At 32.3% G+C, this 13,428-nt stretch overlaps 3 protein-coding genes across 3 annotated transcripts; 1 reads left to right on the top strand and 2 right to left on the bottom strand.

Moving 5' to 3' along the window:
- Nucleotides 1–263: 263 nt before the first annotated feature.
- On the bottom strand, nucleotides 264–4,442 carry LOC134830511 (sodium-dependent dopamine transporter). The gene is made up of 13 exons (XM_063844017.1): nucleotides 4,313–4,442; nucleotides 4,080–4,248; nucleotides 2,596–2,730; nucleotides 2,285–2,439; nucleotides 2,125–2,231; nucleotides 1,857–2,068; nucleotides 1,638–1,803; nucleotides 1,415–1,578; nucleotides 1,281–1,354; nucleotides 1,035–1,206; nucleotides 923–979; nucleotides 718–869; nucleotides 264–665 (listed from the first exon to the last, which is right to left on the bottom strand). The coding sequence occupies exons 2-13, from the start codon at nucleotides 4,222–4,224 to the stop codon at nucleotides 399–401; spliced, it is 1,806 nt and encodes a 601-aa protein (XP_063700087.1). The 5' UTR covers nucleotides 4,225–4,248; nucleotides 4,313–4,442; the 3' UTR covers nucleotides 264–398.
- A 325-nt stretch (nucleotides 4,443–4,767) lies between these two features.
- On the bottom strand, nucleotides 4,768–8,028 carry LOC134831717 (protein LSM14 homolog B). The gene is made up of 8 exons (XM_063845524.1): nucleotides 7,951–8,028; nucleotides 7,539–7,705; nucleotides 7,032–7,433; nucleotides 6,708–6,934; nucleotides 5,997–6,092; nucleotides 5,776–5,934; nucleotides 5,486–5,718; nucleotides 4,768–5,425 (listed from the first exon to the last, which is right to left on the bottom strand). Exons 2-8 carry the CDS (start codon nucleotides 7,654–7,656, stop codon nucleotides 5,236–5,238), a joined length of 1,425 nt encoding a protein of 474 aa, XP_063701594.1. The 5' UTR covers nucleotides 7,657–7,705; nucleotides 7,951–8,028; the 3' UTR covers nucleotides 4,768–5,235.
- Nucleotides 8,029–9,307: 1,279 nt separating this feature from the next.
- Nucleotides 9,308–11,959, top strand: LOC134831110 (protein wech). Its single transcript, XM_063844762.1, is given in 4 exon segments — nucleotides 9,308–9,453; nucleotides 9,538–11,078; nucleotides 11,080–11,520; nucleotides 11,576–11,959. Coding segments are annotated over 3 exon segments (2,268 nt in total). The 5' UTR covers nucleotides 9,308–9,453; nucleotides 9,538–9,578; the 3' UTR covers nucleotides 11,903–11,959.
- The last annotated feature ends 1,469 nt before the right edge of the window (nucleotides 11,960–13,428 follow it).

Below are 13,428 nucleotides of genomic sequence, written 5' to 3'. Positions count from 1 at the left end.
ACTACATTTTCAGATTTCGTTATCAAATATATGAAACTTGAATATACTTTTCTTGTGATTTTTTCTTCTTTTTACGTTTTTTCAACGTTTTTTTTATGAAACTTGAATATACTATTTTTGATTTTTTTTTTCTTACAAAGTTACTTTGTTACAAATTTGTCGATTTTTCATGTAGATGAGACATTTTACAAAACAAAAATTTTTCTGGAATGTAAATTTTTTGAATGTCTCGTCTTCCTAAATACAATTTTTTTTTTGGGTTTTAATGAATTTTCACTCATACGAAAAAAAAATTGATAAAATTTGAAGCTTGATACAAGCTTCTGCTAAATACAGATCAAATAAATTTTTTTCCACGCGTCATATCATACATAGTAAATTTGGAATTTGGTTGCAACTCAAACTTCAACTGCCTTTTTGGCGTCGCTCGTTAGCTGAATTTTGCTTGCAGCTGCTGCGGAAGAAGCGATTGCGGCATTTGTCGTTGTTGTTCCATTCGCGAGCGTTGAATGTCGATCACAATAGGGCGTTGTAAGGGTTATCAGGCGTTTCGAGAGAGATCCTCGTGTGGTGCAAAGCTTAAAAATTGCTACTAACGGGATCATTAGCATGCTGGATAAAGCGATGCACCATCCGAGAACGTTCGCCCAATAAGGATATTCGTACTAAAAGAGATTTTTTTTATGAAAAATTTAAAAAATAATGAAAAAATCTTACTTTGCCGATAGTTAGAGGCTCATATCCAATGAGACCGTATACGATGATGAAAACAAGGAAGACAGGAGCGACAAATTTCCAACAGAATCTCCAATAGATCCCGGGAGTGAAGCCAACCATATCACGGATGTCGTCACAGAAGCGTTTTGTACCTAAAAATCGACTTTTTTAAAATTTGCTATAAAAAATGCTATAAAAATTTTACCATAAATCCATGAAATAGCGATTGTTTCAAATAACACAGCAATCAAAATTGAATATCCTTAAAAAAAATTTTTTTAATATATTTTTTTTTTATTTCAGAAAATAATTCTTACCCGCAGCATATCGATCAAGCAGATTAAAGAAGTAAAATCCGCCTTGGGTGCAACTCGCTAATCCAACAATAAAGTAAATTGTGAAGAGACAACCAACGAAAACTTCTCGATTTCGACCAATTTTGGGAAATTCGTCGCTGAGAGCTGTTATTATAGCTTCAGAACCTCCAAACTACAAAAATTTTTAGTAACATTAACTTTTATAGCAAAATTTGAAAAGTTGCTATAAATTTTTTTTATACTTACAGAACTATCAAGACCTAATGTTAAAAGCATCATGAAAAATATTAAGGCCCAAAAGGTACTTCCTGGCATTGTTGCTTTATAAAAAATTATTAAAAAATTATAATTTCTTTTTTTTAGGATTTTGAAGTTTTTACCAATAGCTGCTGGATACACTATAAAAACGAGTCCCGGACCTTCTGTTGCTACATCTTCGATTTTTTGTCCCGAACTGTATGCCATGTAACCTAACACGGAAAATATTACAAAACCCGCTACGAAACTTGTTGCTGAGTTGATTAAACTCGTAAGAAGAGCGTCTCTGAAAAAAAATTTTAACCATAAAAATTTATAGCAAATTTTTTTTTATAGCAAACTCACTTATAGACGTTATTATGATACTTATTATAGGAAGCGTAAGCAAGCAAAACTCCAAATCCAGGACCTAATGAGTAAAAAACTTGCGTGGCAGCATCAACCCAAACTTCTGGCTTGTAAATTGCATTAAAATCGGGCTTTAGATAGTACATGATTCCTTCAGCGCTTCCTAAAAAAAAACTCTGAAGTAGTAAAAATTGAATTTTCATCGAAAAAACTTACCTGGCAACGTGATTCCGCGAAAAAGTAAGATTATGAGAACTGCATATGGAAATAAGGCTGTAAACCAAACAACTTTCCCTGACGTTCCAATGCCCTTCCATAGCGAAAAGTAACAAATTATGTAAACGAGAAGCAAACAAAGGACCATGTCAATTTTCAAATCGCCCAAATCGTGAATTCCCTTACTTTTATCCAATTCCAAGATGTAATTACTAACGAAAAATTTTATTTTTAGGCAATTTTTGAGGCGAAAATGACAAGAGCTTACTTAAAGTACTCCGCAGATGCCGTCGATATCGAGACATTTTCAGTTTTATTCGTCACGGCATTCACTTGAGTGATGTAACTTGAGCAATTGTTCGTACAAAATTCGAACTAAAAGCAAATTTTGAGTTTTTGAAGCCTTTTATGAAAAAAATTGAACTTACAGGGCGACAATATTCGGTATTCCAATAGTTATTGCAACTCGTCCATGGTAACTTTTCGGCAAATGAAGCGAAGAAAAACCTCAAAGACCATGCGATTATCACATTATAATAGAAATCAACGTAAAACGCTATAAGAACAACGGCATAACCAATTCCTGTGTTAAAAGTGAAAAAAAAGTGCGGAGAAAATTGAATCATAAAAAGATGAAAGTATTACAATAATTGCCTTTTGTGAGAAAATAATGCCATTTTTCTATGGCGACGAGAAAATCTTTAGGGTAAAATTTCAATTTCGCGAATTTGCTGCTTACCTTTAAATATCGGCACAACTTGACCCCAACAAGTAATTGCCCCCTTACGAATGTGCTGTCCTAACGCCAACTCCATGTAAAATAATGGAATGCCCCCGACAACAAGCATAATGCCATAGGGTAGGAGGAAAGCGCCTGCAAAAGACATTAAAAACGGAATCATGATTGATTGAACATTCACCCCATATGCACTTAAAAAATATTTTTATGAGCGATGTAGCGTAACAAATCACGACAGAAGTAGTAGATGAAAAGTGGTTCGTGTATGACAATGTTAAGGAACGTGATATGCGAAAATGACCTAAACTGATTTTTGTGATTTTGTGTGAAATGAAGTGATTCAAATTGTTAAGTATTGAACGTGATAATGACTTAAAATTTATGAAAAATTTAAAAAAAAGTTAAAAAGATGAAAATAATTTTTAACAAAAAATTTAAATTGAATTTTAACTAATTAAAATTTTTCTTTTTAGGAAATTAATTCAAAAGGAAAAAATCAAGAATGAAGAAGAAATTAACAAAAATATGCCTTGGACAAGAGATTTTTCGAAGAAACATGAATAAATAACTTTTTCAGTAAAATTTAAGTTTAAATTTAAAAACCAAAGAGTACGAACCATGGAGAAAAAAATTTTTTTTAAATATTTTTATTCAGATTTAAATTTTTGTGAGGATTTTAATGCTTTTCAAGTTTAATTTTTTTTTCTTTAATTAATTGCTTTTTTGAATATAAAGGAAAAAAATTTTATAACAAATATTAAAAAAAATAAATTTTCTTAATGTTTTATAAAATTTAATGTTGGTTTATAGAAAATTGAAAAAATTAAAATTTGATTATAAATTATTATATTATTATTATTATTATTATAAATTTGAAATCAAAAATTAAATTTTCTTTAAAAAAACATAACAATTTTTTCTTTTATATTTAATAAAGCAATCATTTTAAGAAGAAAATTCAAACTTGAAAAGCATTAAAATTCTCACATAAATTAAAATTTAAATAAAAATTAAAAAAAAAAAAAATTTTTTACTCCATGGTTCGTATTCCAAAATATTTTAATTCAAAAATTTCACAAAATTTAAAAAAAAAATATTTTTTTACTTTCTATAAAATTTCCTTCTGATTATTATCAGAAGTTTGCAAAATTTATAGTTTTAATTTTTTTTAATATAATTTTTTTTAAATTTTATCTGAACTTTCAAAAACGTAAAATTTTTGTCTTTTATTATCAATTTTAATTCAATCAATTAAAAATAAAAATTTCAACTTAAAATACAATAAAATTCATACAAAAATTAGACAAAAATTTAAATTTTAAAGAATATGTTAAAAAAAAATTTAAAAAATATTTTTTTGCATTTTTTTTTAACCTAAAAATTTTAATTTTTAATTCTCAAAATTGATCAATAAAGTTAGATTTTAAAATTTTCATTAAAAATAATTTTCCTTTAAATCTTTCTGAAAAAAAAGAAAATCTTACCTCCGCCATTTTTGTAACACAAGTACGGAAAACGCCAAACATTCGCGAGATCCACGGCAAATCCAATAACGGAGAGCAAAAAATCCGCTTTTCCGCTCCATGTCTCGCGAATCATGTCCGGAGTCCTTGTGTGAATATGAGACATCTTGTGTTCTTCTTTCACAGATAACTGCAAAATTTGTTTAACAATTTTTTTCCGAATTTTTTTTTTAATTTTCTTAATTCACACACACCTGATATGGCTTAACAGACAGTGCTTTCTAAGTTGTTGCGAAAGCCATAGCTTTTTCAGAAAACAAACGAGGAACATTTGGCACAGCTTAAAACTTTTTTTTGTTGTATTTTAGGAAACTTTGTTTCATATTTCAGCGAAGCTTAAAAAAAACTAAAAAAAAAATCTAAAATCCATCAAATTTTAATTTTATATTTTTTTTGCAGCAAATTTTTAGAAGTTAGAAGTGAATTTTGTGGGAAGAAAATGAAAACTGCGCCAAATTTACCTGTGTTGCTCCTTTTTATAGCTGAAACGAAATTTCGTTGAAAGGGACAAGCATGCGCGATGCAAAGGAAATTTACGAAAAAGGATGAAAACCGAATGCGTGACTTTCTTATCTGACGAAATTGAACGAAAATTTAGAAAAAACGAAGGGATTCATTCAATTTAATATTACTTTCTTTTATTTTTTATTATTCATATCCATTTTGAATAGTTTACAAAGCTATGTGTAGTAAGTAGCTTATACCAAGTATATTTTAAATCTTAACTTTAAAACATCGTGTCCTATGCTATTGAATGATGAACGATGTACTTTAATGTTTTTTTTTCACTTCTATTTTTTTTTTTGCAATATTTTACTTCAACATTTTTTCTCTCTAACAAAAAATCTCAATCTCCTTTTTTTTTAGCTCTTTCTCATTTTTTCTTGTTGTTATTATAATTATTAGTTTTTTTTTTTACTTTTAACCAGGAATCAGGAATATTATTACAAACTTAAATTTAAAAAAAATCGCTAGATAACGTAATTCATTTTTAGTAGCGGTTGTGTTGCATTTCAAGTTTACGTTTTTTTTTATGGTGAATGATTTTTTTTTTTTTGAAAAAGTTCAGATTCGACGACGAAACGAGACTTCACTCACTTTTTTTTTATAAATAAAATTATTTAGCGTTTACGGGTCGTTGTTGCTGGTTTTGTTGTTGTTGGTTGTTTGACGGTTGTTGTTGTTGGTTATTTTGGGAGCCTCGATTGTTGCGATCTCCTTGATAGTTGTCTCTAAATGCACCCGATCGGTTGTTATATCCGCCGCCGCCTCCGCGATTGAAGAAAACTCCTCCGCGGGGTCTGAAACTAAATTTTTTTTTGTTAAAATTTTTTTTTTTTTTGATGAGAAAAGTTGAAAAAACTTACTTTCCGCGACGATTGTGCGAAACACCGAAAGTCTCCGAGTTCAATTTGCGTTCCTGACGCCAATCCGTGCGTTGTGTCTTGCCCTTGGAACGTTCGACTGCTTCGCACGAGATGTTATCGAAGAATGACTTTGTCTTGTCATAACCTGCATTTTCGTCGTCTTCTGGCTCGTGTTCTCTTTCGGCGCCAGTTTCATTGCCGGAATCTTCTTTCTTTTCAACTTCGCCGTTTACCTTGAAAAAATTTTGAAATTAGAAAATTTTTTGGAGAAAATTTGAAAAAAAAATTACTTGTTTTGTTTCTTCAGCTTCTCCGCCAACCTTCAATTTTGTCAATTGTAATCGTAGTTCTTCGAATTTGTTGTTTGCTTGCTCAAAGTCATAATCACTTTCGAACTTGAGAACATTTCGGTTGCCTCGATGAGCATTTCGATTACCGTTGAAGTTGCCCTTTAAAGGAAAATTTTTGAAAATTAGTCGAAATTTTGAGATTAAGGAGAGTTTTTTCTTACTTGAGGACGTCCTCGGAATCTATTGTTGCGTTGTTGCTGCGGAGGTCCTCTGTTATTCCAATTTCTATTCATGTTGTTGTTTTGTTGTTGACGATTCTACGAGAAAAAACAAATTTTCAATTAAAATTTCATAAAATCAACAAAAATTTAAAAAATTTTTTTATAAAACAAAAATGAATTTTTCGTCGAAAAGTACCTATACATTAGGTAAATATTTTAATTAAAAAGTTTAAAAAAAAAAATTAATTTAAAAAAAATTAAAAATTAAAAAAAAAAGATTTTTCACAGAAGATTTATTTTAAAATTTTGTAAAAAATTTTTTTTGAATTTAATAAAATAAATTTAATGTTTAAATATTAAATTTTAAAATTAAAAAAAAAAAATTATTTTAAAAAAAATTAAGAATAAAAAAAATTAATTTTTTGACATAAGAAATCAAATTTTGATTATTTTATTATGAAAAAATAAAAAAAAATTTAAAAATTTTCATTTGTGAAAAAAAAATTTATAAATTTTTAAATATTTTTTGTTAAAAATAAACAAAAAATTAATTGATTTTTCACTTTTAGACACTCAATATTGGATATGCCTCATAAAAAATATTTTTAAAAAATTTAAAGGAAAAACTCAAAACATTTTCTATTACTGCAAAAGCCTAATTTGAGCAAAAAATCGATATTTCAGGGAAAAAAATCACAAAAAAAAACTTACTCTGTTATTGTAGCGGTAATCCATATTTACACCTTGATTATCTTGATTACGTTGCTGTTGTTGATGCTGCGGTTGGTTGGCATTTCGTTGATAATTTTGATGTTGTTTTCTATCACCGTGTCCCTTTCCGCCTTTTCCAGTTTGTGATGCTGAATCTGCAGTCGGGCTCTTTCGAGAACTTAAACTTGCGGGCGTTGCAGATCGAGATAATCCTCCTCCGAGTTTTTCTTTAAAGAAAAAAAAAAAAAAAAAAAATTGTCAAAAATTGCAAGTCATGTTACAACAACAACAACAATGATGACGACGAAAAAGAAGAAAATTTACCTTTATTGTCATTTTGAACATCGCCGGCATCTTTTTTCTTCTGCGCTTCGTTGGCGCCCATGTTTGGTGCATTCATGTTCATGTTTCCAAAGCCCCCCATTTGGTTGAAGGGCACAAAGTTGCCCATTTGCGGAGGACCATTTTGCATGTGCGGCATATTATTGGGAGGCATTCCATTGAATCCCGGACCTCCAGGCATCATTGGGCCTCCGGGCATCATTTGCGGCGGATTGGAAGAGGGCAGATGCATTTGCATAATCGCCGGATCATTGGGCAATGCGACATTGTTGATCACACGGATGTCCTTGATGTCGCTGCCGCGGAACAAAATGTACTCGTAAATTTGGCTCTGAGGCGAAATGGGATACTGCGTTTCGCGATCTTCCGTGCCGAAAGATTGGACTACAAAAAAAATTTTAAAAAATTTTAAATTAGAGGGAATTGTTGCCAAAAAATCTAACACGTGTTTGTACACGAACGACGACGCGAATGTGTACGCGTACATACCTCCAGCAAGTGCAATTGTACATTCTTGCGGATCCACGGTAAAAAGTCTGCCTTCATATCTGATATCTGCCTTCGATATGAGACTGATACGGGACCCCAATTCAGGCATTCCACTCATCGTTACGGATTATTAGTTCGCTTGTGCCTGCTTTTACTTCGCTGTATATCTGTTTGACGGAAAACGGAGGCGAAGAGAGCAAAAAAAAACGAGACGAGAACAAAAGAAAGAAGAAGCTATGAAATAAATGGCGGCTTGTGTGTGCTTCGAGAACGAGTGCCTGCTCACACAATTTTGCGACGTAATTTGTCGCGCATTCTGTGAAATTGCGCTCGTATCTCCATGCTTTCCGTGCACTCGGGCATGCAAAGAATGGATTTGGCGAAAATTTTCGAGAAAAAGGGCAAAACTTACGTATTAACCAGCGAATTAAGCCAAAAAGAAAGTACGGATTCTCTCGGTATAGGTACAAAAATGGCGTGTTTGCTAATTGTGCAAACTAATTCTGGCGTGAGACGAATGAAAATGATGAACAATCTTCCGGATAGAGGGCGCTGAACAAAATTTTTAACAGGGTTCGAAAGTCATTTTAATTTAATTTAATTTTCACTTTTACTTGAAGAAAAAAGTTCCTAAATATTCACTTTTCTTTATTTTTTAATTAAAAAATAAAATTAAAACTTTTGAAAAAAATTTTTGAAAGTTAGATTTTGGTAGTTTGAAAAATCCATGCATGTCGACATATATTTTGCATATGCATGTATAAAATTTTTTTACGTATTTTTTTACGTATTTTTTACGTAATTTTTATTTATTAATGAATTTTCAAACATAATAACCATCATGAAAATTTTTAATGAACTTTCATGAAAATCATGCAAAATTAAAATTTCACTCGACAATTGTAATTTTTGTTCCTGATGTCAGAATTTAACAAATGAAGGCTTAAATGAAAACTGAGGTCTAAATGTTGTCAAAATTTGAATTCTGAACTAATACATCAAAAATTTTTAAGAAATTTTTTGAAAATTATTTTTTGTTCTCTAATGGATAGTTTTAGGAAATTTATTGTTAAGACGAAGGATAAATTGCACAAAATTTCATACAAAAATTAGATTTTGTAAGTCTTCTAATTTCAAGATTTTTCCAATTTTTTTTAGTTCAATTGACTTTTTATGCAATAATAAGGCATAAACAACACAAAAACATAAACAAAAAATGATTTGGAGAAATTTTGAAATTTGACTCTTTAGCAATTTGTATGCATTTGTGCGATTTATCCTTTTCATTGCAATTATGCGATCTGGCATATTGAAATAAAATCTTATATTTTTTAAATTTTTTTAAAAATCTCTCAAAATATCTTAAAATACTCGTCTTTAAGCACATTTTTTCATTCTTAACTCAATTTTGTCAAAAAGTGCAGTTGTGCGATTTAACTCAATCGATGAGACAACTCAAACGATCGATGGTTTTAAAAAATTTTACTTTTTATTTATTTATTTTTTTTTTTTTTCATTAAATTAACGTGTTTGACTAAATTCTGATGAGAAATCCATAGTATAAAAGTAATAAGAATTCTAAAATTTTCTTTTTACTTGATTTTCAGAATAAAAGCAAAAGTAAAAATTTCCAACCCTGATCGGAAGTTGAATCAGCAAAATGGCGATTTTCATCGAGGCTCGTAACTGAATTGCATAATCGACTCGTGACGGGATTTCCAATACTCAAAATCAATACTACACAAAAGCTCCTCCGTTTTTCTCGTATTTTTCCGGTTTTTTGACTCAAATCCGTAACTTTAACTCGCAGAACTGCCTCAAAAGCCTCCAATGCGCTCAGGGAAAAAGTGATGTGTGAAATTTTTGTCGTGTGAAACAGGCGATGAGCACAAGATATCCAAGGAAGAAATTCAAGGTTGCGTATATCCTTTGTTCCGTGCACCCCATTGTTTGCATTGCATTACTAATGAAGGGGAAATTTCTATTGTTCTCATTGCAGATTTTATTTTAATACAAACAACAACTCTCCTCTGCGTGAAGATGGAATTGATGAACAGCAACGGGAATTCGCTCGGATCGCTCATCGGTGCGCCTCACGATTCGCCAAATGGCAAACATGACGCTCTTTTGGGTACCGCAAGTCAAGATGAGAAGCAATACTCGAACGGGAGTGATCCGCTGAAAATTCCCTTTGGCTTGCCTTTCAACGTAAATGACTTTTCGACATCTGTTGCCGATGTTTTGTATTCGTCTCCCGTCGGTACCATAAGTCGCATGCCGCATGATTTGTTGTCGGGAGGCAATGCAGGACATACGCCAAGTACGTCGCCGCAAACGAGTTCAAGCGCTGGAAGCGGGCATCATCAGTTTCCCTTTATGGGAGCTCTTTGTGGTCGATGCGAATCGAATGCGATCAGTCGTTGTTTGGATTGTAACGACATGTTATGCGACAAATGTGTGTCTTCGCATCGTTTATCGCCCGATTTCGCGGATCATTGTGTCACAAATTTAAATAATTCCCCGATTTTCGGCTCAAATATCGCATTTTCGAACAATTGCAACGAAAAATTCGCGACACAAGAACCTTTTTGTGCAATTCACAAGGAATCGTTGCGCAACGGGTACGTTTGTGAGAATTGCAAGACGATAATTTGTCAGGAATGCATGTTATTGGGCGAGCATAAAGATCATTCTTGTATCCCGGTGAAAAATGTGACTGAAGGAGCACGCGACAAGATGATGGCAATTATCGAAAGTGGCAAATTGGGCACGAAATACATCAAGGCAGGCATAGATCGTGCCGTTATAAGCTCACAAGCCGTTGAACGTGACGCCAGCGAGATTACAATTCGAATTCGGAAGGCGATGCGTCATTTTATCCTCGCTGCGGAAGATCGTGAACGAGTTTTGCTTGAACGTGTCGAAAAATATCGCTTACAACGTTTGAATATTCTCTCGGATCAGATGACAGGCTTACGTTCTGCACTTTCAGGTCTTGCTACTGCTTCAGAAAATTTGAACAAAGCTCTCGATATGATCCATAACATGACGCCGCTCGATGTCGCAAGTCTCTTAACGAAAGGCGAAGCCCAGATGGAACGTTTTGCGGCAATGTACAAGAGTCTCCAACCCAAAGAGGAGTTTTTGTACTTCCTTCCGCCCAATTTTGACTTGTTACAAGAGATTCGCACGCAAGGAGAAGTCTTGACTACATTTCAAAAGAATCCCGTTTTGACATCAGCTTCAGTTGCGGTGCCTCCAAACCCCCAAGCTGTGCGTCGCAACTCCGTTCGAAGTCAACACGAGAACGATTTTGAGCCAATTGCGCCTCCCTTCAACAATATTCTCTCTTACAGCATTCCGAATTGCAAAAATCACGTCGTTGTGAAACCCGCACTTGGTCCAACTCTCACTTTTGGCTTCGATGGGCACGAAGATGGCCAATTGTCGCGTGCTTGGGGCTTATGCACTGACAAAGATGGCAACATTATCGTTGCTGATCGTCGAAATAACCGAATTCAAGTGTTTTCCTCCGACGGAGTCTTTAAACTTGAAATTCGGTACAAAAGGATCCGGAAACGGGCAATTTGATCTTCCAGCGGGCGTTTCGACAGATTCGCAAAATCAAATTGTCGTCGCCGACAAAGACAATCATCGTGTTCAAGTTTTCACAGCAACCGGTACTTTTGTACGAAAATTCGGCAGTTTCGGCAAAGAATGCGGACAATTTCAGTATCCATGGGATATTGCGGTCAATTCGAAGGGCGAAATGTTGGTAACGGACTCACGTAATCACAGAATTCAACTTTTCAGCAATGACGGGCAGTTTATTTCGCGTTTCACGTTCGATGGGGTGAATCATTGTCGTTATTTGAAAGGGTTTACGACACCGAGAGGCGTTTGTTTCACTCCCAGCGGACAAGTACTCGTTACGGATTTCGAAAATCATCGTTTGTTGCTCATTGATTCGGGTTTGACAAAGGTAAAATTTTGAAATTGAACATTTTTTCCCTCTTAAAATTGAATTTTCCTTCCAGATCAAGGCAGTTAAGGGTCACGAAGGTTCCGGCACGGGATGTTTTTGTCGTCCTTCGGGTATTTGTTGTGACGACGATGGCAATGTAATTGTTGCAGACTCGAAAAATCAACGTGTGCTGATTTTTACGCCGCAATTGGAGTTTTTGTGGGCCATTGAGATCAAGTCGTCGTTCGTTAATGTGCATGGCATGGGCGGTACCGATGACAAAGATCGCCCAAGTGATGTTGCATTGTTGCCTGATGGGCGTCTCGTCATTATGGTTGAAACGTCGCCCGATTGTCGTGATCAATGTTCCCCGCAAAAGACATTCATCCAGATTTATTAACGAGAAAATGCACTCCGAGTGCATGCGGTTTGTAGTTCAAAATATTTTTTCTAAAGATATTTTTTTTACAGTTGCTTTGCTTAGCAAGAAGCGAAAAAAAACTTTCAGTCGTATTTTGATATGAATTCAGCTTAAAAAGTATTCAAAAGACCTTCTTTTTAAAAAGGAATTAAAATTTTCAACTGAGATAAATCCCAATTTTTAACCCAGTCACGTCAAAATCCCTCTTTCCAAAAAAAAAAAATTATTTACTACTTATTCCTGTTTGAGCGCTTTTAAAAAAACTCACTTTTCAAAAAAAAAAAAACTATAAGTTCTAAAAAAAAATAGATTTACGTTTAAGATGCTTGAAAGTTTTAAGAAAACATAAAAATTAACGAAAAATGAGTGAAACTTAAAATATAAAAAAAAATAATCCTATAAAAAAAATCGCCCATGAGGCAAAATTAGCAATTAAGTTAGAGACTGATGATACCTGAAGACTCCTAACAGAGCAACCTAAAAGTACAAAAAAACATGCTGAGCTCTATTGAGACAATCTTTTTTCAAAGTAGATTAGAAAATTTAGATTTAAGATTTTTATCCAACTTCCAAGTAGTTACCATAACCTGATGGTTAATTTTTAATTGCAGCAATAGAAAGTACAAACACTTCGAGACTGATTTCTTTTTTTTTAATATTTTTTTTTATTTTTTATTGATATTCCGAATATTAGAAGTAATTAGAATTAAGTAGATCAATTTTTATCGCCATGATTTCTTTGTGAAAAGAATTATTAAAAAAAAAAATGGAGGATACATTTTTAAAGAAATATTTAGCTAATCAAACTTTACCTACTTGAGACTGAGTAAGACTGAAAAATGATCAAATAAAGTAATTTTTATGAAATAAAATAAAAAAAAGTTTTTTTTAAATTTCGAGCTTGAAAAGGTAAGAAAAAAATTTTTGCTTAATTTTTAAATTTTTTTGAAATATTTTACAATTTATCATCCCAAAATTCAAATTTTAGCCATTTCATCAATTAAAGCATTCATTTGTTTATTTTTGACATCCGGAAAGAAAATTACAAATTTCGAGTGAAATTTTCGATTTTGCATGATTTTCATGAATTTTTATTTGATGGGTCTTAATCTTGAAAATTATTAATTAAAAAAAAATTACGTAAAAATTACGTAAAAAAAATACGTAAAAAATACGTAAAAAATAAGTAAAATTTTTTAACTTTAAATTTGTCGAAACTTATCATGCTAAAATTATCAGATTTTTTGTTTTTTTCAAATATCGACCCAATATGAACAGAAATCAACTTTAGAATGAATATTTATTCAATTTTAGGCTTAAAACTGATCAAAGAATGACTTGAAAAAAAATCAGCTGATTTTTTTGTTTGAACTTCAAACCGCTGATTTTTTTGTTTCGTCAAATATCGATCAAATATGAACAGAAATGAACTTTAGAATGAATATTTATTCAATTTTAGGCTTAAAACTGATCAAAAAGTGACTTGTTAAATTTATCAGCATTTG

The sequence above is a fragment of the Culicoides brevitarsis genome, chromosome 2 (genome assembly GCF_036172545.1).
Source record: "Culicoides brevitarsis isolate CSIRO-B50_1 chromosome 2, AGI_CSIRO_Cbre_v1, whole genome shotgun sequence".
NCBI lineage: Eukaryota > Metazoa > Arthropoda > Insecta > Diptera > Ceratopogonidae > Culicoides > Culicoides brevitarsis.
Note: the sequence above shows the minus strand (reverse complement) of the source record. Positions and strands in the feature narration are given on the sequence as shown.